Source organism: Molothrus aeneus, chromosome 3, assembly GCF_037042795.1.
Source record: "Molothrus aeneus isolate 106 chromosome 3, BPBGC_Maene_1.0, whole genome shotgun sequence".
Taxonomy (NCBI): Eukaryota; Metazoa; Chordata; class Aves; order Passeriformes; family Icteridae; genus Molothrus; species Molothrus aeneus.
Window position 1 is genome coordinate 87,697,240 of NC_089648.1, and position 27,199 is coordinate 87,724,438.

The following is a 27,199-nucleotide window of genomic DNA, read 5'->3' on the forward strand; positions in this document are numbered from 1 at the left end:
GAAAAAAAGGAAAGTAAAGAGGTAATGCAAAGGTGTTTACTGTCAGAGTTAAAGAACAGGAAAATGAAGATCATAATAATATGCAAGGGAAAAGTTTGGGCTTCCGTGAAGGAGGGCCCCTTCATAATGGACCTTCATTGGAGACATCTGTTTGGCATATCTTCCACTGCTTCTGTAAAGGCTGTGTTCAAATGGGGATGCCAATAAATATGAGGATCTACTCATACAGACTTCTTAAAGACTGGGTCTTACATCCACTGAAACTCAGGAAGTCAAAATAAAAAAGTCCATCCAAAACGTTGCTGTTAGAAGGTCCTCTCAAGAGCAGCAGGAGAGCTTGACAAGGAAGTGGGCTGACTGAAATATAATAAATATGTATTTGCCTGAAGCAGAATAAGATCTGGAAGTGTGAAGGCTCTAGGTTATCTAGGGAATCTGAAGCAACTCTGGCAGGAGAGAAGGAATGTGGCTCAGTCAGGAATGCTGCTTGCTCAGCCTTAGCAGCCAAGGCCAATAACTGATTTCTATCTTGGTGACCTGCAAGGAATCTACCCTACAGATTTGAAAAATGTGCCCTAAAGCATCTACTTCTTTTTTATAGTGGTGCTTGCGCATTTCAAAGAGCAGTGCTTCTGGGACTCAGTGCTGAGAAGCTGAAAGAATGATCTGCTGACTTGTGAAGTATCAGAAAGTGCCACTGCAAAGGGCCTGGAGTCCACTTAGAGAAAAGCTGCCAGGGCTCATCTGAATCACACAATACTCCACCACATTGCTAACTCACATAAAAATTGATGGTTCCTCTGGGACTAAAAGTGAGTAGATCAGAAACCACTAGAGCCAGAGGCCCACATTATATTCTCCTCAACTCTCCACAGTGTATGAAAAGGCTAGACAATGACTGACCTCTTTTGGATAGAATGAGATAAACACATGCTTTCAGGGATATAAGGACAAAATAAAAGCAGTTAGTAGAAGGAAGAGAAAATATACCCTGTTTATGTGCATACCTATTCTGGTAGCACTTTGGCTTCCTTCTTTATGCTACAAAGAGACAGCTGCATAGACATGCTGTAGCACCCAAAAAGAAAGGAAGGAAACTTTTGGATATAATCATCTGAAACTCTTGAAGAAATTTCAGTGATTGAGGATAAGTGAGTAAAGTGGCATGAAAGAAAAAAGGAAAGGTAATTTGTTAGGTTGATGAATATCGTCCATCCCAAATTTCATCCAAAAGTAAAGAGCCCTAGCAAAATCTGGAAGCCTTCATACCTTCAAAATGATTAGCCAATGAGAATAAAAGAGATTTCTTGGATACAGCATTAACAAAGATCTCAGTTTTTCAGAAATAAAATACAGTAGGAAGATGATTTAGGGGTTACCTGGAAATATATGCATGTAGGATTTGGGGTAGAGGGAAATAGCAACCACAGTCATGATAAGGACAGCAGTCATTGTCCATAGATATTGAAACCAATGGGAGTTCTGAAATAGAAATGGGACATTAATAACCTCATACTAGTTAGCTATTGGTTTATTAACTTTCCCAAGCAGGTAAGTTAGTAACTTCCCCAGACAGCCAGGTCAGCTGGGATGGAGCTGGCAATGTCTAATCTGATGAACTGTCTTGGTGTCTAAAACGTGGTGTTTATATGTGCCTACATGCACATGTCTTATGAGATGGTCTCTGGAATATTTTCACTTCAGAACTGAACTTGGCAATTATTTAGGTGAACATCATGCCAGGGGTTTTCCCTCTATTCACTGACACAAAAACATTCACTGGCAGTATTTCACTTTCTAGTACAATTCAGCCAGAGAGAAGGATGAATCTTGCCTGTTTTTAATATAACTCCATTGTAGATGCTACTCCCAACATAGTAATCCTTAGTTCTCAGTAAATGAGGACAGGCACTTTTAGAAAGGATTTAATCTAGCCTAGCATGGGCATTTACACTAAAATGAGAAAAAATCACACTCTCTTTCTCTCTCAAGAAAATAAAAACAATAAGAATGTAGCTAAGAATGAACATTGGAATGGAGTATGCCCGATTTTTCAAAGCTTCTCAGCAAGATCCTGTGCTAAGCTAAAAGAAACTATCATGCACTAAGAGTAAAAAAATTCCCAGGATATTAGTAATTGGTTAAAAGCCAGAAAGCTAGGCAAAAAGAAATAGACTGAGATGGCAAGAATCTGCTGTCAGGTCTTTTTTGCTGCTCCATATTTTCAGAAGTTATTTGAAATATGGAACAAATAATGAGCTTACAACTGTTGCCAAGTTCACAGATGGCAGGGATGTACTCAAGATCATCAACTCTTAGACTGGATGAATAGGGCAATAAACAGAAAGTGTTTTTTTCACTAGAAAGTGTTACCAAGCAATTACATAGACTGAAGATGAAAACCATTATCCAGTAAGTGAAAAACTATGGATGTAGGGGAAAAAGAGTTCCAAATCACAGATACAGAAAGGTGTGTCTGAATTTCTTATTACATTTCAAAGGCCTCAGATTTGCTTTAAGTATATTTGTGAAAACATCAGTTTAAGGCTCAGACATAGTTGAAAGTCAAGCGTTATTTGGAATTACTACAGTAAAGGAGGAAAACACATGAAAAAACAGTAGAAACAGTAAAGAAAATGAAAAAAACTCACTGCATCATGCCATGGCATCATGCTTTTCAGGATATCATACAACTAGGAAAAGCTCAGAAAAAAGAGACTGTAAGGATGGCATGGAAAGACTCCTATACAAAAGCAGATTAAGAACAGAAAAAGAGATATTTGAGGAAGAATGTAGTAGTGATCTACAAAATCCTTTAGAGTATGAAAAAACTGAGCAGTTTAACTCACAGATTTTAGAAAACATAGGTCCAGTGAGGAATCCATATCCAGTTTGGAGAAAAGTTGTAACATGAATGAGGAAATTACCCATTTGAGTGAGAAATTGAAAAGAAGTAAAACAGTCTTTGCTTTTTTGGTCACAAAAAATGTGTTTCATTGTCCTACATCTCTTGCTTTGGCAAAAGAAAAAGGGAGACCAAAAAAAGAAGATGAAGAAAACAGCAACCCCTTCCAACTACTAAACGTGATTGGTTTCCATTTCATGTAGATTCTGTCTCACAATTAAATAATAAGTAATTATGTGTCTATGGATGGAATTTCTCGGCTAGCTTTTCATGCTATGCTCTTTAACAAAAGTTTGGGTTCAAGCAGAGAATGAGGCTTTGAGCCTTCTGACTGCCTTTTTTAATATCTCCCATTTGTATACACATACACATTTTATTTGTTTGATTGTAATGGGTTTGTTTGCCTTGTAGGCTTCTTGCCCCTACCTCCTTATTCCCCTTCTTTTGTGTCTTTTTACTTCAAAAGCTCTGTTTGATTTTCCAGGAATGAAAAAATATACAAAGTTGTGAAACAAAGGAAATGTAACAATTTAATATTCCTTCAGGATGGAATTGTATGAGGAATTTTATAGGAGGCCAATTATAAGCCTCAGTATGGAGCTTTCTGTCTTTTATGTGTGTAGTAATTTTGGGCACTCATTTGGGCCTGGGACCAAGACTGGAACTGGGCCAACCCAAAAAAACAACTAATTGAACGTTTCAGATAAAAGCTGCAATCCTAAAATCCCCCTTAGTGTGCCACTGCTGGATGCAGAGAGCAGCTCAGCTCAGTGCTCCACATCTTCTCCTTTGAAGTCCCCCAAGTATTTAGACAGCAGTGAAACTTCTTCTAAAAACAGATGCAAAGCTGGTCGGGTGCCCGAATTCAAGCCCTACCTCCAACATCCATGTGAAACCAACAAGGTTTTTTCACAGAACAACTTTTCTGGCCTTGCAACAGGGTTTGTTCCTGACCCAGCTACCTCCAGCTATTTCAGGTACCCCCTGGGGGTACCATGCTCTCAGAACTTCCCTCTCTACCTCAGGAGAGGGGCAGAAACTCCCACCCTCCACTGCATGTGCTGTCAGTTCCAGTTCTGGTTGTGTGAGAGGGGGTATGAAGGCAGCCATTTCAGCCCAAAGGACTCAGTGGGCTGCAGGATGCAGAGGAGGATGTGCCAGGAGGCCACTGAGGAGGATGTACCAAGAAAAGCAATCTTACTGTCAGGGAAGGGTATATGCGGCTGTTTCTTTTAATTATCGAAGTTTTAAAAAATAGTGCTGCGATTCGTGAACGGGAAAGTGGAAAATGTCCTGCAGCAAGCTCCCCAGTTCTCCCTCAACCCCCGTCCCTGCCGTCTTTCCCTGTTCCCGCTTCCCCTAAACCGGCTGGAGGGGGGGAAGCAACCCATCCAGAGCAGACACAGGGCTGCTACCATCTCCCTGGCTTCCCCCAGTCCCCTCGGTACCCTTGCCCTGACAGTGCTGGCCACACTGTGGGGGAACCTGCTCCTAACCCTCCTTCCAATCCCCTTTTCGCAGTTTCTGAGCCCAAAAAAAGTTCAAGGTTGCTTTTTTTTGCTGCCCAAAACTCCTTCCTTGCATGATCCCAAGACATGCCACAAGATGGTCACCACCTCATGGTAGCTGCTCCCACGCTACAAAATGGCTGCCAACACGTGACTGGGTGTTTTACTCCCTCTTTGTCATCGCAAAATGGCCACTGCCACGTGGCGACCATGCCTGCGCCACGAAATGGCTGCCACCTCCTGGCAGAAGTGTCTCCTTCCCACAATCCCTTCCATCCCGCCCTGCCTCCTAACCCTGCCTCTTTCGCCTCCTCTTCCTCTGCAGCGTTTACATTGTTTCCTCCCACATGATTACGTAACGCCTCCTCCCACATCACCTGACCCCTCCCCTTTTCCCACGGCAGTACCATCTCCTCCGCCCTTGCTCCACACGGCTTCCGCCCAGAGTTCCGCCCCTCACCCTCAGGGTGCTGCCCCCTCGGTTCCTGTTTCCCACGCCCCGCCTTCCAGTTCCCACGGTGATGCAGCAGCTGGAGGGGGGGGACCTGGAAAGCAGGATGATATAAGTAATGCAGAGCCTTTGTTCCTCGCTCCAGTTACTTATAATAGAAACAGGACGCACCCGCGGTATAAGCCTCTTTCTTATGATCATATCTGGGATCTCTGCAAATCCAAACTAGAATTTGGCCCAAAAAGCGAGTTTTTCAGAGCATTTTAAAGACAACATTTTCAAGAACATTAGTTCCCGAAGATATTAAACAGCTCTTTAGTTGTCTGCTCGCTCCAGCTGAGTATCAATTGTGGGAAAGGACTTGGAGGAGGTTAGCAGGGGACCTCCTCCCAGAGATCCAAAAAAGTGAGGACTCTGCTGCGGATACTGAGGGCCACCCAATTACAATAGATCACCTTATGGGTGAGGGGGAGTGGAGTTCTGTGCAAACGCAAGCGACAAAAATTCCCCGAGAAGTCCTGAATGTGGTGAGGGCTATGGCCGAACGAGCCTTCTTTGGAATGCCTTCCAAAGAACCTGCAGTGCCTTACATTGCCATTAAACAATCTCTTTCCTTACCATTTATAGATTTTGTTGACAGGGTAAGAGCTGCAGTTGAGAAAAGGGTAGACAGCCCTCAGCTACAAGAGCAGCTCATTCTAGACATTGTAACCACCAATGCCAATGATGCCTGCAGGAGGGTCATCCTTGCTCTTCCCACGTCACCACTGCCCACACTCACTCAAGGTATTGAAGAGTGCATGCGGAAAGCAATGCTCATCATTGAAGATGTCTTTAGAGCCAATCCGCCACCCGAAAGAGCGATGGCCGCAGCCTTCTCAGCCCCACGTTGGATGCCAAACTGCAGTCTCGTCCCGTGGCCACTGGAGCTGACAGGGCGGGCTAGCTGCTCCCGGAGTGAGCAGTGGAGACTACAAAACCCACCACTCCCAGGTCCTCTGTGAGAGCCCCGAGTAGTGGCTCTGTCTGCGGCATAGTGACGCAGGCGAGAGCAGGACTGTGAAGCACTGAGGTGAAGGAAGGAAGGAAGGAGTGGACACACGTATGGATGCCAAGGCGCTTTATTGACCCAGGCGGGGCCAGTGACGGTGTCAGGGAAAAACCGTTAGGGAGGCGCTTATAAAGGGGAGGGTGTAACGGAAGGAGACACGAGGGACCAATGAACGAAGCCCAGGGGAGGAGCGAGGGACACAACTGAACCAATAGGAATGGCCCAGGGGAGGGAAAAGGCTCAGGGGACAAATCATATGTTAGGTAAGGAAAGACTGACATAGAAATTTCTCAAAAGGAAAGGGGGTTGGTTACATTGATTGACAGGTAACTGGTGGAAGGAACGAACCATTAAAAGGGAGAACATGGGGGGAACCGAGGGTCTAACCAAATTCTTAACTTATAAAAAATAACTACTTTTACAATAAATCCATATAAAACACACAATGCTACACTGACACCAGCAAATTGGAGAAACTTGGCAAACACTTATTTCTCATTCACAATACCTGGTCTGGGTTGTTCCCTGCAGAAATCCTGCCATGACCCTTGTTCCAGGTTCGCCACTGCAGCCAGCTCTGCCACTTAGAACTCCTCCAAAGCGCCACAGCCCATCTGCAGGAGGTCACACCCAGGCACCAGGGAAACATCCAAGAATCAGGGAGGAGGTTCAGCCCTCTTGACTTGAGACACTCAAGCTCCCAGCCAAAGCACCAATGTAAAGAGTACCCAGGAGTGCTTTCTTTAATTCCTGATGCTCTGTAAGCTTTTCTGCCAGGGTGGGAGCACAACACTGTGGTCTGACTTTTAAGGCACTTTATCAGCAAGTAGTGCAGTCGGTTCAGTTCAAAGCCTGTTTCTGTAGGCAATGGGCATTCACACATGTGGGAACTTCTCTGGGGGCAGTAGTAGCATTTCCACTTTCCCACACAACTTCTGGGCAGGTGCCCCACAGCTGTCCTACAGTTCTGCCCCTCCTGCTTCAGCCAAACCAAACCCTTCAGTTTCAAGCAGGAATCAGAAGTTCTCACTGTATTTTGGATGAGTGTTTTCAAACATAGCACACTTTATAGGAAAGGGAAATTGCAATCAAATTGCTGAGTATCAGGAGAAAATGTCACAAGCCTTAATTCAGATGTGGCTAATGGGTTGGAAGATTTGCTACCCTCTCTAGCACTGAGGGAGGTTATTTCAGTGCAGAATCCAAGGCTGATCCTTCCCTAAGTCCTTCCCTCTCAGCTTGCTCTCAGCAGCTCTTTATTAGTTTAGGAAATCCAGGTACATCACCCAGGGTTCTAAGGCCAGCTCTAGAGATCACTGGCTGTACTGGATCTGACTCAATCCCTTTCCAGACCTTAAGTACCTTCATGTCAGCTCCCTGAGCAATTATGCGCACTCTTAGAGTGGTGTGGTGAGTGAATCCAGAGAATTTTCACTGCTTTTCTGTGTTCTCAGTGTCACAATGAGAGGAATTTCAAGCCTTGTCTTCAGTCTGGAAGAAATATCTCTTTCAAATTAAGATCAGCCATTGCTTTCTGAGGGCATCTGATTCATTAGCGATGGACTGAGGCTGATACATTTACTCATACTATAAAAATATTAATTCTCATTTCAAAGAATTAGGAAATATCTGGCTGTTAATTTATATTCTCCCCTAATTTGAAGAAAAATCAGTTAGAAAAGCAGCATGATCACTTTCTCTAGAAAGGCAAGTATCCCTTGACCTGGAATTTACTCTTTCTTGACTGGACAGGCATTCATTCCAATGAGGAACAGAGGAGCTATATCTATAGCGTTCCTTTAGCTGTAACTCTGCAAACAGTAGAGGCTCTGCTTTTTCTGAATAGTTTTTAGCATATTCATTTCCTTTCCAAATTCTGGGCTATTTTTGATTATGAAAGAATACACTCAGTTTTCAGCAACACGGAATGCTAAGTTGCTACTGTCTTTCAGCCAACATGTCTTCACATGTAGGATTTGGATGTCATCTTGTGTTAAATGAGCTTTCAAATGACAAAGATATTGCAGAGAGAACTTGATCATGCATATTAGCACTGAATATATACTTCTTAGAACTTAATGAACATTGCTGAACTGCTCAGAAATGTTTGTACCTTACATTAAGGAGCTGTATCTATTTTCTCTTCTGAATGAAGTGCATACTTAGATACTAAGAATAAACACAGGACACTTTCTTTGACTTGTGTGCCGAACTGAACTTCAATCACTTTAAACAGCTTGAGAACTGAATTTGATGGCAATGTACATAATTCATTGAATATGCACAGAAAGGTGAACTTACAGACTTGAAGCAGAACTGCACTGAGCACAGTAAAGGTGAGACAGCCAGGAGAAGCACTTAATTAAATAACATATTACGAGAGCTTCTCATGGCATCAGAGTCACATGAACAATAACTATGTTTCATCTGATCATATTTTTAGACATAATATCATGGTTTAGACCATGAAGAGACTTTCCCCCAGTCAGGCTGTGAACACTGCTGGGAGAAGGGGAAAGAACTTGCATGGAAAATTTCCCTCTATTACATGTACAATGAAAGCGATCAGATGAAGTTGTATGAAAACAATGTGCCAAGGTGTACAGTTGTGTGTTTTCCTTCTGATCATCCAGTATGGAAAATGTGGCTGCTTACCGTCAAGGATATGCCAGAACACCTCCTGTAACCATAAAATTTCCCATAAGTACACTTGCTATAAAAATTAATTTCCATTTGTCAACACCTAGTGCCCAGTGCTCTCAAGGCATTTTAACAGATGACAATTTGTTTAACCTTTTGATTTAAACATGATGAACATTTTGTTATGTATCTATAAAGCTCCAAGTATGATCCAAGTATTTTTACTGGAAATTAAAATGTCACTTCTTCCAAACATGTTATTTCTTTACTTGGCATACGGGCACAACCGATGAGAAATTGCTGTAGCACTGAGAAAAGGTGGTTCTTAATGCTGAAGAGTTTGGAACTGATGTTAAAATTTGCCTCCTTGACTTCCTTGAAGTCACTGCCATGTAATGGCATTAATGCATATACTGCATAATCTTCCAAGGAATAAATGTTGATAGATGCACTGATGTGAAGCAGCACTCTCCAACAACCTGATCTAGTGAAGGGTGTCCCTGCCCAAGGTTCACAGCCCCACCCAACCTGGCTTTGAACACTTCCAAGGATGACGCATCCAAAAGTTTCCAGGCAATCTGTTCCAGTGTCCCACCAGTTTCATTGCATACTTACATTGTGATTATATTGATGCCTTGAGAGGCTACCTGGAACAGAGGCTGGAGAGAGTCCAAGGAATAAGGTAGGTATTTATTAAAAAGTCTTCAAAGGATGCACCTTGGGCAGTACAAGAGCCTGGCTCACACTACACCCAAGATGGACGATGGGTCACACATTTTCACACTTTTATAAGTTTTGGTTCATTTACATATTTGGGTTAATTGTCCAATTACAGCTTCAGGTTATGAAGTCCCGTCCTCCCAGACTACTCTCCTCCATTTGCTGTTGTTTACACTTTTTGGGCCTGAAGCTGCAATGGTGTTCTTGGTTCTTGGGCTGGAAAAGCATTGTTTTCTCTAACTAAACTGAAGAGAACTTGTGAACACTTTATATGAAGTTCAGAGTTATATACTAATGCAGTACAGTATCTGAAAAATATGAAAGCTAAACTTAAGGCATCAATATTAGACTATATTATACTGCATAATATAACTTATATTGGAAAATAAGATTGCAATCCATTCAATTGAACCTAATTATATCTCTCACCAACTCTAAGTTGTTTAATAAAACAAACATTCAGCCTCAATTTTTAAGCAGTAAAGAAAGGGACACATGGTAAAGGGTTTGACCTGTATTTGCTGATTAGACAACACAGGAAACCAAGCTCAAACAGGCAAGAAGTTTAGTCCTAAGAGACACTATTTTTATTACCACGTCCTTCCAGCTCTGATAACAGACAAGGCAGAAGGTTTCCCCTGTCAGTATCTCAGAGCTCCCTCCCACCACACAAAGATTCCTTACAGCATTGGTTCCATGAGTCCTTCTCACAGACCCGTTCAGCAGCTGCCCTCTCCTCCAGGCAGTCTTTGCTCTCTCACACAACTTGGCAACCAGAGAGAACAATCCCATGGTAGCAAAGGAATATGCACACAGCTCTCAACAGGCTGCATGTCTGCCAGTAACTCCCTTCATTCCTCAGGATCTAGGGAAATACCTGGTGTTTACACCTCTGTTTAAAGGAGAATGCTCAGCAAGCACAGCAGAAGAGACTGAAGTAGAAGGAAGATGTGGATAAAGACACATACAGACTGTGACATGACAAAAGCAGAACAAAAGCTTAACAAAAGCAGAAATGTAGTTAAAAAGAAATGTAGTCACAAAGAAAAAAAAAAAAAGAAAATGAAAGTGAGATTAAAGAAAAAAGTTCATTGCAGATAGAGGAAAAAGAAAAAAGAAGATTCACTGATGAGTTCCCATCAAAATATTACTCCAAGGTTTCTCAAGCCTTTGCCAGTATGAATGAATTACAAAGACATCCTTTAGGTAGTGATGTCATTGTGAGGTAAAATGATAATGACCTACTTCTGTTTTGAGCTATATAAAATTTTCTTTCTCATGACAGACACTGCCTATCTACCAAAAAAGTAAGTTTTCCTATTTATTATCCACTACATCTACATGTTAAAGAAACATTGATAGTAACTTTTAATACCTGTTTGCTTTTGCCAGTTGGTATTTTGTGGGTACCTCCAGCTTTTATATGAGCTCAGTGGTATGTACACCTGTTGGAAGGCACCTCCAACAATAATTTGATTCATAATTTAGTGTACAATAATTTGATTCATAATTTAGCAGTGATCTGGTTACAGTGAATACTGAACAGTAAATTACTTCTGAACACTGCTTCTGTTAGCCTGAGTAATAATGAGCTGCCCTGGAAAAAGCTGCTGGCTGCTGGATTCCTGAGTGCAACAGACACCCTGGTGCAAGAGAAAAAATGAAGTTTGGGGGATTTTATTACTTATTTATTTATTTATTTGTTTGTTTATTTATTTATTTTGGGGGAATGCCAGTTCAGCCCCTTCTTCAGAAAGGCAAAGCAGCCCAGTTCCTGAGCACAGATGGCTTTGTATATTCGGTACAAGATTTATGTGACCACAACACACAAAGCCACATTCTTTTTCCTCAGTTTTAGGTTTGGGGTTTTTTTCCCTGACAAGCATTATAAAAGGACTAATGTGTACATGAAAAAATATCTTTAGACTTTCATAACACAAATACTGTTAAGTGCTAGCATTTGCTTGCCAATTTCCAGAGGAGGAGATACTATCAGGGTGAGACAATTATTATAATCCTGAATTCTCATCCAGACCTGTGGTCCCAGCTGTCAGAGACTACTGGTGCTCATCACTGACATATTCATCATGAGCTGTCACTTTTGGGAGGTCTCTTCCTTCATATCAAGAGAGGTACTACACCCACAGTGTACTTTCCCATATTTTTTTTTTGAGAAGGACAGGGAAAAGCACAATTCATTCAATACATATTATATTAGAATGAAGGAATAAAGTGGATGACCTATTTCTTCCCCTTCATTTGCTACCCAGACTCCTGTACTGCTTAAGCCATTTTTTTTTTCTTCAGGATCCATCTTTGCTACATTAAAGGGAGCCATTCATCCCCATCTAACATACCTTGAAGAACCATGTCCCAGTTAGAAGAAAGCTTTTTTTCCTCCATCTCTCAGGTAGCATTACGTTTTTCAACAGTTCAATAATGTTATTTATTTGAAACACAGTTTCTCTGCATTATTGGGGCTTTTTTGCATTATATTCAATAGGTGATTTCAGTGTTTCCCAGAGATACCATGATTTTTTTTTACATGTTTTAAAAAAGGAAAATCAGTAAACAACAAATTAAACACTCTTTGGAGTTACGAGCTTCCAACATGAGAAAGATATTTTGGAAGCATTATGGACATATGATGTTGTAACTCTCAAATGGCTACATCTTCTGATGAATTCTCACCTACCTTTTCCTTAAGTGGTTACTACATACTTTTACAAGCATAAAATTGGGGAGAAGTGTCAGAAAATCAATACAGAGCACTTTAGTTTTTTAAGCCTATCGCAGACAACCACGGAGTTTCAACCTGCCAAGATACCCACCGGAGAGCTAGCTGAGTGGCCAGATATGACTTCTGAAAAAACATCTAGTGCTTGCATTTTGTGCCAAGAAAGAAAACCATAACACAGAGTAATATACTGGAATGTCACCAGAATATTTTTTGATATGAAAAAGCACTTCTATGCAAATACTGGGAGAGGGAAGATGCTTATAAAGAAAAAAATCGGGAACCATATAGTAATGATTTCCCCATTGTAAAAATGGACTTAAATTCTCCAAGATACATAGATGATGTCCTCTATGAGAAAATCCTGCTTATCAACAGAAGAAAATAACCTACAGAAAATAACCTACAATTTGTTTTTATATTAATTCAAGTTTTAAACATTTCAATAGCACTCCAGAAGGCAATAGCTCTTAAAGGGGTTTATGGTCTCTGCTGACTATGGACTATCCGGTGATTTATCACCTATGTGTTCCCCCTACAGGAAAAACTTACTGTATCTCTTCACAGAGGTTTGATTCAATCCATGTGAGCCATAGTGAGTGTTCATTGCCAGGACAGTCAGATGTGCTGAAATTTCATTTTAATGCACCTTGAGTTTTCACAGAAATGAGGTTCTCTAGTTCTGAAAGATGCACAGCTAGCAATTCTCAGCTCCTCCTCTGAAAGGCCAACCAAACTTGACATATGCTGACTACTCCTGAAGCTGACGATGACACCTTGGTTCTGAAGCAGTAGAAGGACTGAGATTGTTCAGTTCTTACAAGACTAGATTTCCAGACTAGACTGCACAGTCCAGAAAGACAGGATGCCATCCACAGGGCCAGGGACAAGCCTGAGAAGTGGGCCCATGACAATCTCATGAGGCTTAATGAGACCAAGTGCAAGGTGCTGCACCTGGGTCAGGGCAACCCTCAGTATCAGTCCAGGCTGGGGGATGAGCAGATCCAGAGCAGCCCTGATGGGAAGGACCTGGGGGTGCTGGTGGATGAGAGGCCTGCCTGGCAACGTCAACTTGCAGCCCAGAAAGCCAAACGTGCCCTGGGATGCACCAAGAGCAGTGTGGTCAGCAGGGTGAGGGAGGGGATTCTGCCCCTCTGCTCCCCTCTGGTGACACCCCACCTGCACGGTTCCCAGCGCAGGAAGGACAAGGACCTGTTGGAATGAGTCCAGAGGAGGGACACCAAGATGATTAGAGGGATGGAGCATCACTCTTATGAAGAAAGATTAAGAGAATTGGGATTGTTGGGAAGAAATATTGTCAAGGTGGTGAAGCACTGGAACAGGTTGCACAGAGAAGTTGCAGATACCCCATCCCTGACAGGCTGGATGGTCTAGTGGAAGGAGATGTCCCTGCCCACGGCTGGAAGTTGGACTTTAAGGTCTCTTCGAACCCAAGCCACTTTATGATTTTATGATTTTACTTTTTTATTTTTATTTGTAGGACTATGATATCTTTCAGTCAAACAAATGAAGAACTGAGAATGATACATACACACACACACACAGATATATACACATATACACACATGATATATACATGTATATATTTACCAAATAAATCTGTACATGTGGAAACCATCTGTGACATCTGGTCTTTTGCTAAATCATATCTATTGATATATAGTCACATCACTCCATATGTATTTACTCCAAACTTCTCTAAGATCATGATTCTCAGAGGTGAAAATTGCTGAGCTCCATCCATACAGCATTAGGCTTTCATTAAGAAATCCAGTTCCCACAGTAATACTTTTCCATTCTGCATCTTTAAGTCCAAGTACATGCCTAAGAAACTGAGAGAAAATAGCAATCAATGAGCATAATAAAGTATTAAATCTATTTTATGCACACAGAGATATTAGGAGTTGAAGCCATATTAAAAATTTAGTGTAGTGAATAATAGTTCCTCTACTGACACCAAGAGGCACTAGACAACCAGAGAGGATATTTCTTAACTCAAGATTAGACAGCAAAATGATACCAAAAAAAAAATCCAGACTTTTTTTTTAATCTTGCCCTCTGCTTAAAAATTAGCCCAAGATCCAGTTTTAAAGACTATCATCAGGAGAGTAGGTAAATGTCAGTTAACAGAGTTTCAAGTTATTATTTCCAGAGAATATCAGAGATGGTGACATGTGCACTGTGATCTTTTTAATTCACAGCTTCCAATTGAAGATTAACATCTGCAAGAACCTCATATAGTTTGCATCAACAGTAAATAAAAGTCTCTCTCCAGTGGATCATTAATCTGATAATACTCAAGTTTATACCATTTGTTTAACCTCTTACTGTAGAATCAGATGAAGATCTGGAAATATATTCATATTCTCAGTTAAAAGATCCAAACAAGGTACAATCTTGGACACACCTACACTGCTGTATAATCCCACTATATCAAATGAAGTCAGGAAATTAAATGATTATGATGTCTGCTAAATTCTGGCTTGATAAAATTTTAAGGAGGAATAATTGAAATCACAGGTTCCTAGGCTATAACATATGTATTTCACTGGGATGGAAGATACTTCCTATAGAGCTCTGGGCATTTAATAATGTAGAACTACATTTCCAAAGTGTCTCCATGTATTTAAGCTACTACTACTAATTTTCTAAAAGGCACCTGCACAGACTGGATGGCTATCATGTCTTCTGGAAAATTCCAGCTTGTTAAAACCAAACCTTTTTTTGTAAAAATTCCACAGTTTCACAGACTCAAATTCAGAGCAAAATACCAGAGATCCAGCAGCACTAAATCTCAAAGCATCCAAACAATTCAGGAGTGTAGGCAATCAAATAGATTCAGCAACAAATCTCCCCCTTTTGCAGATTAAGGCTTTGAATTTGGTTTTACATTCAGTGAAGCCTCTTAATTATTTAGTTTACTAACTCAGTCTTTCTTACCATATTATTAGACAAAATGAAATGGGTCCAACATGAGATTTTGTTTTATAGCTATTGCTAGCTTAGATTGTACTCTTTGAGCAGCACTGTACAGAAATACTCACGCTAGGCCAGACTGAACTACTTTAGATACCAGAGGAGCAGAGGATAAGTAACTATCTCTTTTATTTGCATGGAAAAAAAATTAAGACGAATGTTCCTTAGCAGCCTGACAAGATGACAGCCAGAAGACCAACCACCTCAAGTGTATGCATATCAATGCACACAGCCTGGGGAACAAACAGGAGGAACTGGAGCACACTGAGGTCAGCAGTGGAAAAAACATTTTAAATTTTAGAAGAGAAAATTTCAGCTCTCTCAGACCTAAATTGGAAAGGATTTCATGGGAAGCTTCCATGAAGGATTAAGGAGCTAGACCATGCAAGGAGTTTTTCTTAAATTCTCTTCCTGGAAGCACAAAAACAGTTCATCTCCTTTAAAGATAGAGAAGTAGGCAGAGCAAGAGACCACCTTGGCTGAACTGTGAGCTTCCGAGTCTGTTCAAAAGAGAAATGTTCCAGAGTTGGAAAAGCTGACCAACACCTGTCAAGAACTATAAGGGAACTACTACAGTGCACAGAAATGCAGACAGAAAACCAAAGCTGAGCTCAAATAAAAATTGATCATACATATAAAAAACTACAAGAAAGGGGCAATTAATAGATGCAAACTGGAAATTACTCATAGATCCTTAGTCAGTCACTCAGAAACAACCCTCCAGTAGGACTAATGGGGTGACGAAACCACCACTACTTTTAAAATTAAAGCTTGATATATGTGTTAATTTGATCAAATGAAATCATAAAGCTACCAATCAGACTGGCTGAAAATCAAGAGGATTTTTCTACAAGTAGGGAACTCTGGTCTTCTGTTTGTATTCACTGTAGTCAAAGGTCCTTCTGACTTGCACTTGTTTGGTTGGTCTTGGTTTTGCCTCCTCTCAGACTCATAATTCACTCAACCATACATCTTATTGGAAAGTGTGTCTTTTATTTTACCTTGAATGTCAAGCATATTAACAGTCTCTGATAGTAGGACAACAGAAAAACAACACATTAGAAAAAGTGACTCACGAAGCACAGGTTAACTTAATACAGGACTCTGCCTTAATTTAAGAAATGGATTTTAAATTCTCATGGGAACTGTGCCTTTGCTCTTTATGTAAAAGCAAGCAATAAACTTCATTAGCAAAGCGTACAATGAAAATTACACACAGCTGGCTTAAAATGAAAAAGGAAACAGCATAACAAACATTGCAGCTGGTCAGCCACCAGTTAGACCTTTCTCCTTGTAAACCTGCTTCTTCAATTTGGCAGTCCTGGAGCAGAAGCAGCAAAGAGTATATAACTTGATACTTCATTACAGAGAACTGTTACATTGGGGTTGTGCAAACATTTTTAAATCTTTAATTTTGTCAAATCATAGCTAAAGCCAGCTATGTCAGGGTTTTAGTATTTTTTATTTTTAATGCTATTTTCATATGAGTTGAATCACGCACACGGAAACTTCTGACATGTCACAGTTGACAGTACCATCTTCAACAGAACCTTGGCCCTTGGACCTGTAGTTCTACCTTTGGACTTGACCTCAGTTTGAAGCAGAGCTGCATGGCAAGACAGGTGGCCTTTCTCCTGTGATGAGTCCAAGTATCTGTCTTAATTCATAAAAATCTGATAACATGCTTTCACTCATATCTGGAGCAATGACATATGAAATGGACACACGACAATGAAATTTGCACACATATGAAGTCAAAGTCAGCCCCATTCTTTCAAAATCAAATACTGTGTATGTTGGCTGCATGTGAAAAATTTCACAGTTATTTATACCTGACCAATGCCATTTATGACCTAATTCTGCTCCCAGTGGTGTTTCCAGCAATTTTGCAAAGGACTTTCTTTGGTAAAGAGAGGTAAAAGGAGAATGATAGGACACTTAAATACTAAATACCAAATATTAGAGTTAATTTTATTTCTATTAAAACTGATAATCTCTTTAAAAACACTTGAGATTCAACCAGTGCAAGGTATAAAAAAAGTACAGGTGTTTTGGAGTTTCTTGAAAAGGAATGTATAACCTTTGAGATCATTATTTATAATGCTTTTAATATCAGAGGTACTTTTGTTCTTTCTTATGGGATTATTGCTGGTCACCTTCCTGAGATTTGAAAGACCATGAAAGATAAGCACCGTAACTATTCCTCTAAAGTATCATATCACAAATTAATAATTTGGTCCTTTTCTAAATGGATCTCTCCCCACAATTACACTAAAACACAGTGATGGGTCACAAATTCCAGGGGGTCCAACTGGTCCTGGCATTCCTGGAGTACCACGATCTCCATCTTTACCAGGCTGCCCACGCTCTCCAGGACGTCCTTCCTTACTCATCCCTGGTGGACCTTCAGGACCTTAATAACACACATGCAATAAATAAATAAATGCATTACCCTTAAAATGAAAAAGAACAAGTATGAATCCACAACACCCCTGCTCTTTGGTAAAGTATGCAGATAAAGAAAACTTCATTTCCTGCAAAAGACACTTCTTGTTACAAACTGCTTCTATATTTATATAAACGACATGATATCTTATAAAGATTTTTTTAAATCACATGAAGAACACTTTAAATAAAGATAGCTTTTAAAGGAGAATATGAAAATCTGCTTTAGTACACTATTCTACTTTATCATATTATCTGGTACCACCATGGCAAGAATCAGTCCCTCTATTTCTATTTGTTTCTCTGCCTTTGGATGGGGCCCTAATATATCTTCTAAATGCCCAACTTTACATTTTGTATGCATATACTAATGTTATGAAGAATATTTTCCCTCATTAAGCAATCCTTAAAAGTCACATGATCATATCAGAGCTCAGTTTTCAGATATAGCTGACTTCAGGATCCATCTATCATGAAACAGCAGTCTCAGATACCAATCTCCTACAGGACCTATCTTATATTAAATAATTATTATATGGCAATTTATAAGGTGCAAGTGATGCAAGTGACAGGCATTACCCTAAAATATATTTGGTAAGTAAAATGTGTACAAAGTATGCAAGTTTTCCCAAATTACATCAACTTTTTTTCTAAACCACACTTCAAAAAAGTTATTAGCATGCACTGAATCTGCACATCTGAACCATCCTTCACCTGGAGGTCCTGGGGGGCCTTGGATCCCAGGAACACCAACTCCTTGGTTGCCTTTTGCACCATTCTTCCCTGGCAGTCCTGTGAATTACCAAACACACACATATCTTTGCACATCATTTTCATCCAATGAAGACAGAAATCAGCATCTGATAATATTTATTGAATTAAATATGTAATATTTCAAAAGCAAATAATGGGACGCAAAACAACCCTTTTTTTGTAACCTGCACAGTGTGACTGGTTTCTAAATTATGCTAATTTCTACTGAATTTAGAGTTGATGCAGCAACAGTTAAGCAGACAGCCACTATCAGCTGAGGGAATAGATGACAGGTAATTAAGCAATTTGCTGTCATCGTCTTCCTATCAGCAAAGTTTTTAATATGTTGTATAAAGGAGGTGTAAGTTTTTCAGCATAACCCTGTGGAATACAGAATATATAGAGAAAATGTTCCATAACACACACAGCAGAATTAAATCTCCACCAAAGAAGTATTGTGAGAGTCAAAATATGAGCTCTCTTACACCAGTACAACCCAGTAAAGTCAGCTTCTTCATAGATACATTATCTATTTTTCCAACATTTATGGAATAAACAGAACTGCTAGTGTCAGCTCCACAGGAAAACTGCATATTCTCCTGTTGGAGATTAAATTACAAAAGTACTACAGGCAAATCAGCATTACATACAAAATAAATTTGGTGTGCTAGGTCACAGGTAGTAAGTCACAAAGAAAGTAAATATTTATCAACCATCTGTCTGTTTACCACTGGCACATTATTAGCTAGCTGTTATTTCATACAGCTTTCCTGATTATTTTCACGCTACCAGTTACCAAATTATGGACTCCATCCAGTCTCTTGCTCTAGTTCCAGACTACATATGCATATATAACATAAAATCTGCAAATACATCACAGAAATCAGTTGGAATGCTTGGACAGCTGAGTTACCTGAAAGCATATACCTTAGGCTGCCTAAAAAGAACCAATGAATGTTTACAAAGAAAGGAGCAAAAATTCTTTTGAGATAAAGAGAGCAAAAGGACAAAAAGTCAGAAAATCAAAGGAATATAAATACAATAATTGTTGGATGTCAAAAACCAGCACAGCTAGTAAGTAGCCAGTGAATACTGTTTCTTAAAAAAACAGAAATGAACAAGTTTGGAAGAAAAGAAATCAGAAGACATGGAAATCCCTTGAAATCTATGTATATGCATATTTGAGCTAAAAAAATAATCAAAATGCAGGTAGAAACATTTACATAAGACTAAGAACTCTCTAAAAAGATCAGAACAGAGTTTATAGTACACCACAGTAGAACTGAACAATAACTATCTGGCTGCGTTCTCGTATTCTCTCTCCTGTCACGCGTTCCCTGAAGGTGGTGAAACATCCACACACTGCTCCATAGTCGCAATTCCTTTCAGCCTAACAATCCCAGCTATTCTCTCACTCACCCTGCATTAATCCCATCCAAAACTAGAAGCAGAAACCCATGACATAAAGGCCTTTAGCACCGTGCCCACGCACACTGTACCTCTTGTCCCACGAGCCCCAGGGCGACCCGGCATGCCCATCAGCCCTGGAATGCCATCATTCCCTGGTAAACCAGGAAAGCCTCTTGGGCCTTCAGGGCCTCTTGGACCTGGTGGTCCTGGAAGTCCTGGGGGAGCACTTTGGGACTGACAGTGGTTACAGTTTTGTAGTCTTCCACTCTGGAGAATGGCAGGCAACTGGGCTGGGAGAATTCAAAGAAAAAATTGCTTGAAGTGTTGTAACAATAGAAGTATTGCCCCCAACCACTAATACAAAATCAGTTCCCTCTCTTAACAGAATATAATAGTTTTAGAAAACAAGATGGTAAAGTATGGAGCCTGTGATGTGGAAATATAGCTCCACACGTGTAGGAAAAAATGAATAAATTGGCAGTATGGAACTTGCTTTCAAAAAAGCATTTCTGTATTATCAGGAAACTTCTTTAGCACTTCAAACAAGGAAACAACAGTAAAGAAGCTTTCCAACTTACTTCTCAGTACATCTGAACACACCTGTCGAATAAACTCTTCTGAAAATTCCCGTGCCTGAATTGAACAGAGAACAGAGCATGCAATTCTTTCTGGTTTTTAAGGTACCAAAAATGAAAAGTCTGAAGTCCTATACATACAGGTTTTCCATCTGATCCAGGTGGTCCTGGGGGTCCTCTATCTCCTGGCTGACCTCTGAGGCCAGGAAGTCCAATCAATCCCTGGACACCAGATTCTCCTTTTTGTCCACTGATGCCTTGAATGCCTGGATCTCCTTTCTCACCTTTCTGGATTGAAAAATCAATGAAAAGCCATTTATATGTTCACAGATCATTTGGAAAGTAGGTAGCACCAAACCAACATCTTCTAAGAAATCTTTATTGAAGTTCTTAATAAAATTAATGTGATGCCAATGAAAATTAACTTTATATTGATGAAATGTATTTTGCTAAAATGCATTGAAGTTTTCAGATCCCTTAGTAGCTGTTTCAGATAAAATTACCAAAGAGAATTAGAAATAAATTACCTTTTCTTAACTTTCAAGACCCATTTTACTATTCATTATTAACACATGGAAGGAAGGGTTTTATTCACTTTTTCCTCAGAATCAGAAATCTTTTTTATAGTCTGTTAGAATCCTTAGAAAGTCAGAAAAATTGGATGTGAAATTCTGGCACCACTGAAGTTCCTGGAAACTTAAAGCCTTTTACCTTATATCTTCAGTGTATAAGACAAAGGAAAAAATAATTTTATTTTAGTTAGGGATTTTTTTGTTTCTTTTTTTTTCCATCTGATTGGTAGTAACTGTAGTCTGTTTGCTTCACTGGAAAAGGTAAAAAAAAATGCTGAAAAATATTTCTATGTATCTTCACCAAAGCAATGGTTCCATTTATGGAATTACCTATTGCAATAGTTCATGTGGAACTCTTTCCCTGCTATGGAGCCAACAAAACATCATTATGTGCCCAAGATTAAAGTCAGTATACTACACTTGCTCCCTTATGAGTTTTTTCCTCCCTTGTTTGCACAGCTTCTGCATAACATTATCTGTTGCTGAAAAATTTTCTTTCTCCACTTCCAACTATTTTAGATGGAACTGTGAGAACTGGACTATTATATATGACAAACTTATTGAAGCAATTAATAGAAGTTTAAGAAATGCTCATGCATATGGTCTTAATAGACTTCCACTGAATTTTAAATTATGGTATTTATATTACTTTGTAACATCTCCTATATTATCAAGATTCTTCACATCAGAAAAATTCAAAGCTTCCTGTCTTGGTCTATATTAGTAACAATGCGCAGAATTCTCTATATGAATTGCTACAGGGTAACAAGCTTTAAATTCAGTGTCAGATTAACCAGTTTTATGAGCTAGGCTGTAAAATCAGACAGGTACTTCATGCTCTTAAAGAAACAGAGAAAAGAGACAAAATGTGGCAGATGTCAGTCAAGTGCCTAAGAGTACTGCTGGAAGGATGGCCAGTTCAGGGGCATGACCTGAACAGCAGTCCATACCTTCAAAAGTCATTCATTAATTCAGATACAGCTTCTTCCAAAGTTGTAGTTGTAATTTATTTTCTTGATATTGTCATCTTGAATATTGTAGTCACAGAGAAGGGATCCTCTTAGCTACCTCATGTAGATCTGTACTTGCTCACTTCTAATACATTATTGCAGAGGTGGTTTTTTTTCATTTAAACAGTCAGGAAGGCTCAGAGATAAGCACATGGTGCTTATGTAGCTACCTATGGCTATACTAGAAAAAGTATGTGCTGAAGTCTGAAATCATCTTGGGTTTATAGCTAGGAGAGATTTTGTTTTGGTTCTTTTTAAATTTTAATTCCTTTACCCATGTTAGAGGGGCTAGAAGGCATTAAGAACCAGAGAATACTGGGGAAATAGCATCTACTGTAGAACAACATTAGAGGCAAGAAGCCAGCATAAAAACACCAGGAGAAAATGCTGGAAGCATCAGCAGAACTGCCTGAAGAACTTGCCAAGGAACAACTGAAACTGTAGAGGGAAAATTTTCCACAGTATATCTTGGAGTTTTAATGCTCAGCCACATCCATGTGAGGCCTTGTTTGCTGACCCTTGCTATTGGCAAAGAAAAGCAAAGAAAGGAAAACAGCTCAGTGAGTGCTGAGACTTACAGGCTGAAGAAACTTATTAGAAATCAGAGTCTAACAAAAAACATATTTTAGAGAAATGGAAAATAAACTATTTTTTTAGGTTTGATAAGTAAACACAATGACATCGTTATAGCTTAACAGATAGTAAGAAATTATTTAAATGAATTTCCAGTAGACATATTTTATTGCCATGTTTTACAGTACTTAAGGAGACTAATTCAATAGCATACCAAGAATCTTTTACCAGTTTTGGCAATAATTTAGTAAAACACCTATAAGCCAAACTGCAACTGAAGCATTTCCTAGAACCACAGAAGCATATGAAACAATTCATATGTTAAAATGGATAAAATAATTTCATTATCAGAATGAAACTTCCAGCTAATATATCCAGCTATTGATATGCAACAATGCTCTAAGGAAAAAGGTTGAACAAACAATATGTAAATAAATTTGAAGAAGAATTTGAATAATGGGAAAGTGTATACTCTGATTTTACAAAATATTGAAATAAATAAATAATAGTCAACAAAATTAATATTTTAAATACCAATTTTTAAACAACATGCAACACAATGATTCTTTTTCTTTAGTTATTTTCTTTGGTTATTTCCTCTATTCAACCAATCCCTTCTTTTTTTGTTGGTTGGTTTCTTGGCTTTTCAATTCTCTTAAAGTATTTGTTTGGATTTAATAATTTTAAATGAAATGTATATCTCATTCTGCCTCTTTATAACTAATACTTCTTTGATATTTTTCAATTTCTCCCCTGTTGCATATAGACATGTGAGTATAGATGACTAAACACACATTTTACAGGTCACCTAATTTGCAGAAACAAATGGAGTAATTTTGTAATACTAAATTTATCATTGCAAAAATACATACCTCTCCTCGTTCTCCACTCAATCCTTCTATTCCCTTTAAAAATAAGATGAAAAAGAAATTTAAAATTTAGGTTGAGCCAAATTACTTGGAATAAAAAATTAATATTTTTTGTCCTTTGTTTTCAGTAATCAATCACATATGGTAATTTTTAAAGATTCTCTGATTGCTATAGTACAAAAAACAAAGCTATATATAATGATAAAAAATTTGTATCAGGGTGAATGAACAGTTCAGTATTACCTTTAATGTAATGTACCTAGAGCATAAGTTGGGAATATATCAAACCTATTATAAACATATAAACATAATATAGATTTAAGAGACAAAATCTTATTCACTTTACAAAAGAAATAGCATGTGTCCTAGCAGGAGTAAACTCCTGATTCAAACTGTTTAATACCATCTTACTAGGCAGAAATTAATTTCAGAGCCTTAGAAATAAAGACTCCATGGTAAGGCAGATTTTGCATGCTAGGAAATTATTTTGGTGTCATTTCTGCCAAGTGATTCAATGGTGATACTGACCATTACGTCCCATGGCAAGATGGCAGTTCACTTTTCTGATTCACTCTTATGGACAAGGAAATCTGTAGGGTGTCTTGGAGTCTTGAGAATTCTTGGAATGATCTTTTGCTGTCTACTAAATGACTGATTTGTTTGGTTCCTGACCAAACCAGATAAGCATAGGAAACAATTTTAGACTTAGTCTGTACTATTTTTTCAGCTTTCTCAAAAAGAAAAAAAAGAAAGCAAGCAAACAGCAATTCAGTTGCATCATTCTATCTGGAAAAAAAAAAGTTTTCTTTCACTATCACTTTGTTTTCCCTTATAATTGCCCATTATTTGCAAAAAAAAAAAAAAACAAACCAGAAAGTTTAAATTGTAAAATGTCAAAATTTAAATTGTATAATGTCAATCAAATAACATTATATTTGGTTAAGTCAATGACCTGTCTTTTAGTTTAAACTATTTCTTTATTAAAAAATGTGGTCAGGTTTAACAATGAACTATTTTCAACCTACATATCTCTGAGAGTGTTAACTAACATGCAGTCTAGATCTCCTGCCCAGAATCCCCAGGAACTGGGTCCATCTGGCTAGACAGGCAGCTGTATCAATGTTGTAATTCTGAAAAAAGCAACCGTGGCTTCCTTCCAAGTCTAGTTTTAGATATGTACCTCTGAAAAATACTTCTCTGTTTAGACATGACATAGATTATGCAGTTAACAAGTATTTATAAATACTAACAGCTTAACAGAATTAACAGAATAATAAGATTGCCAACTATGACACAATCAGAATGCACTGGCCTAGAGTTAAAGAGATACAACTGGATTGCACTGATTTACAGCTGAAACAGGAAACATCTGTAATTTATGAGCACAGATGTCAAAAATGACTCCCAGCATAGTCTAGGAGGTAGTGAACTGTAAGAAAGTGTAGCATAGTGCATGAAAATCTTAACATCCCAACTAACACTATTATAACCTTTACACAAAAGCCACTATTTGCTGTTATCTGCATTTTATATTACTTGTAACTATTTTATAAAAATATTCTATAATTAAGGCTTTACTACAATAATAAAAGAAATGCACTTATGGTCCGTTTCTCAAGATATAATATCACAGAACACAGAAAGATGTAGGTTGGAAGTGACCTCCTTGGATTCAACTTCCTTTGCAAAACAGATGCAGCTTGATCAATTCAACAGGTTGCTCAGACAGGTTTTGCCACAATATCTATGAACAACCTGCTTCAGTGTTTGACCACCTGTCCTGGTTTAGGGCAAATTTGGAAGAGCAGAATGTTTTTCCTGTACATCAAGTTACTGTGTTCCAATTCATGTGCATTTCCTCTCCTCCCTCAAGCATGTACAGCTGAGAGAAGTGTTGCTCCATCTTCTCTGTATGTTATAGTTATTATTTTAAAAATACTAAGAGTGTTTAAGAGGCAACTTATATAACTATGTTACCATGTTACACATAAATATATTTCACCTGATGCAAAGACCTATATGTGTTGATGGAAGAAGTGTTAAGAAACAAATATGAATCATGGCCTCAAGCTAGGGTCACTATGGCTCTCTTGAAGTAGGATCAATATTTTAACAGTACCTGTAAGCCTGGATTTCCTTGTCTTCCTTTTTCTCCTTTCAGTCCCTTCAGAAAAGAAGCACATTTTATAAAATATAGATTTATCTGGCACATGTTATTAAATTATCAAAAAAATAACACAAGGAGCTAAATACTAAAACCTCATTCTAAACCAGGACAAATCAACCTGAAAAGTTACTCTTCAAAGAGATCAGAGCAGAAACTGTGAAGAACAAAATTTCTACCCTGAACACAGAGGAACCAAGCCAGGATCCAGGTAATGACAGAATACTCTTCTTTTTCTTGTAGGTATTTCCACAATTTTAGATAGCAAGGAGGAAAATCCCACATGCTAATAGTAAAGTAGGTAGGCAGAGGCCAGGTGGAGTTCCTTTGACTGCGTTTCTGTGATCCTGCAGGCAGGGACAGAATGCATTCTGTGACAGGGATATTCCTCCTCTGGGGCAGCAGCACAACCTGCACCCTGTGCCTGCACCATTGCTAGGAGCACACAGCTCTGCAACAAATGCCAACAGCCTGCTCAGGCCCCCAGAAATGCAGAAGATTTCCTTGAGGGAGAGTTACTGCTGCTATTCAAGTTAACCTTCTGTGGAGTTTAATCTTAAAAAAAAGCCCTGTCTGAATTAATACCTAAGACTTGTATAAATAGCAATGCCCGATGATTTCATTAGAAACAAAGTTGATGTACCTGGATACCAGTGTCACCTTGGTTTCCTTTCTCCCCCTGTAAAAATTAGAAGAAAGGTCTCCATTTAAACATGAGTCACCTCTAAAACATGTCATCTGTGCCTTAATTTAACACAGTAATTACAAAAGAAACAGCTATCTTTTTTTTATACTGAAAGAAAACAAATCACTTTATCCTCGTGTACACAAAAAAAAAAAGTCCAGAAAGCTATACTAAGAAAGGACTTTGTCATTAAAACAACTATGAAAAAGAAAGTGGATGTTCACATACCAAGCAAAAAATTAAAAGATACAACATAATGAGGTGGCAAGTCTAGCAGGATTTTATCTACTCAGTGCATGGAGTGGAGAGGATGTAGGCAGGAAGAGAGGCAATGTTTCTTATGGGTTAAATTTTAGCTGAATGCACCACTGCATGCATAAGTTATGCAAAACAAGAAAGTATTTTTTCAGCACAAACACCTCTTTAAATTCAATCAAAATATTTAAGGACCAAGCTCCATTTTGACTCACTTTTTTGCCTCAAAATGTTTAAAGTTAATAATAATGAGGGGATTGGCAATCAGATGGTGTAAATGGTGCTTAGAAGTCAGGTATGTAGTTTTATCAACTTGTCTGAAGACCACCTAATTGACATTGGAGAGAAACAGGCAGTGCATGAAAACTATTCACTCCAATTAACAACAGAGGCATAAAATATGTATGCTGAAAATGTGGCCATCTCTCTTCATTAATTGAAAAGGAAACTTAAAGGTATGGGAGGTGGCTCTTACTCTAACTCTGACATCTTATGTTTAAATAGACATAAATCAAAATGCTGAACAATGAACATAGCAGCTCATGGAACAAAAGACAGATCTGTTGGGGGGTGTGCAAAACTGCATTTAATAAAAAAATAATTAGAATGGAGATTTTGTGGTCCATTTTGTCAGCTTTCCTGTAAGAGCCAAAATTTTGTGTGTTTGGTTGGTTTGGTTTGTTTTTTTTTGGGGGGGGGGTGGGGGAGGGGGGAGGGCAGTGAAAAAGAAAAGAATATTTAGTTAAATGTGAAGAGTAGTGAAGAGGAGACTTTTGCCATGGCAAATATTTACCTGATTGAAAATCCCAGAACATAAAAGACATTTATGCCACCTGTGGTATTTTGTTGTACTGTACTTGAAAGTAAAATATTCTGTTG

At 38.8% G+C, this 27,199-nt stretch overlaps 1 protein-coding gene across 2 annotated transcripts in view; it reads right to left on the bottom strand.

The window, feature by feature from the left end:
* Nucleotides 1–15,988: 15,988 nt before the first annotated feature.
* COL21A1 (collagen type XXI alpha 1 chain) overlaps nucleotides 15,989–27,199 on the bottom strand; it is a 67,911-nt gene continuing 56,700 nt past the window's right edge. For both annotated transcript variants that reach the window (XM_066545884.1, XM_066545885.1), the window contains 8 exons: nucleotides 26,024–26,059; nucleotides 25,336–25,380; nucleotides 23,220–23,252; nucleotides 20,334–20,480; nucleotides 20,196–20,250; nucleotides 19,707–19,907; nucleotides 18,169–18,246; nucleotides 15,989–17,422 (listed from right to left, as the gene is read on the bottom strand). In XM_066545884.1, coding sequence (XP_066401981.1) covers nucleotides 17,235–17,422; nucleotides 18,169–18,246; nucleotides 19,707–19,907; nucleotides 20,196–20,250; nucleotides 20,334–20,480; nucleotides 23,220–23,252; nucleotides 25,336–25,380; nucleotides 26,024–26,059 — 783 coding nt within the window. In that variant the 3' untranslated portion in view covers nucleotides 15,989–17,234. The remainder of the gene's footprint in view (nucleotides 17,423–18,168; nucleotides 18,247–19,706; nucleotides 19,908–20,195; nucleotides 20,251–20,333; nucleotides 20,481–23,219; nucleotides 23,253–25,335; nucleotides 25,381–26,023; nucleotides 26,060–27,199) is intronic.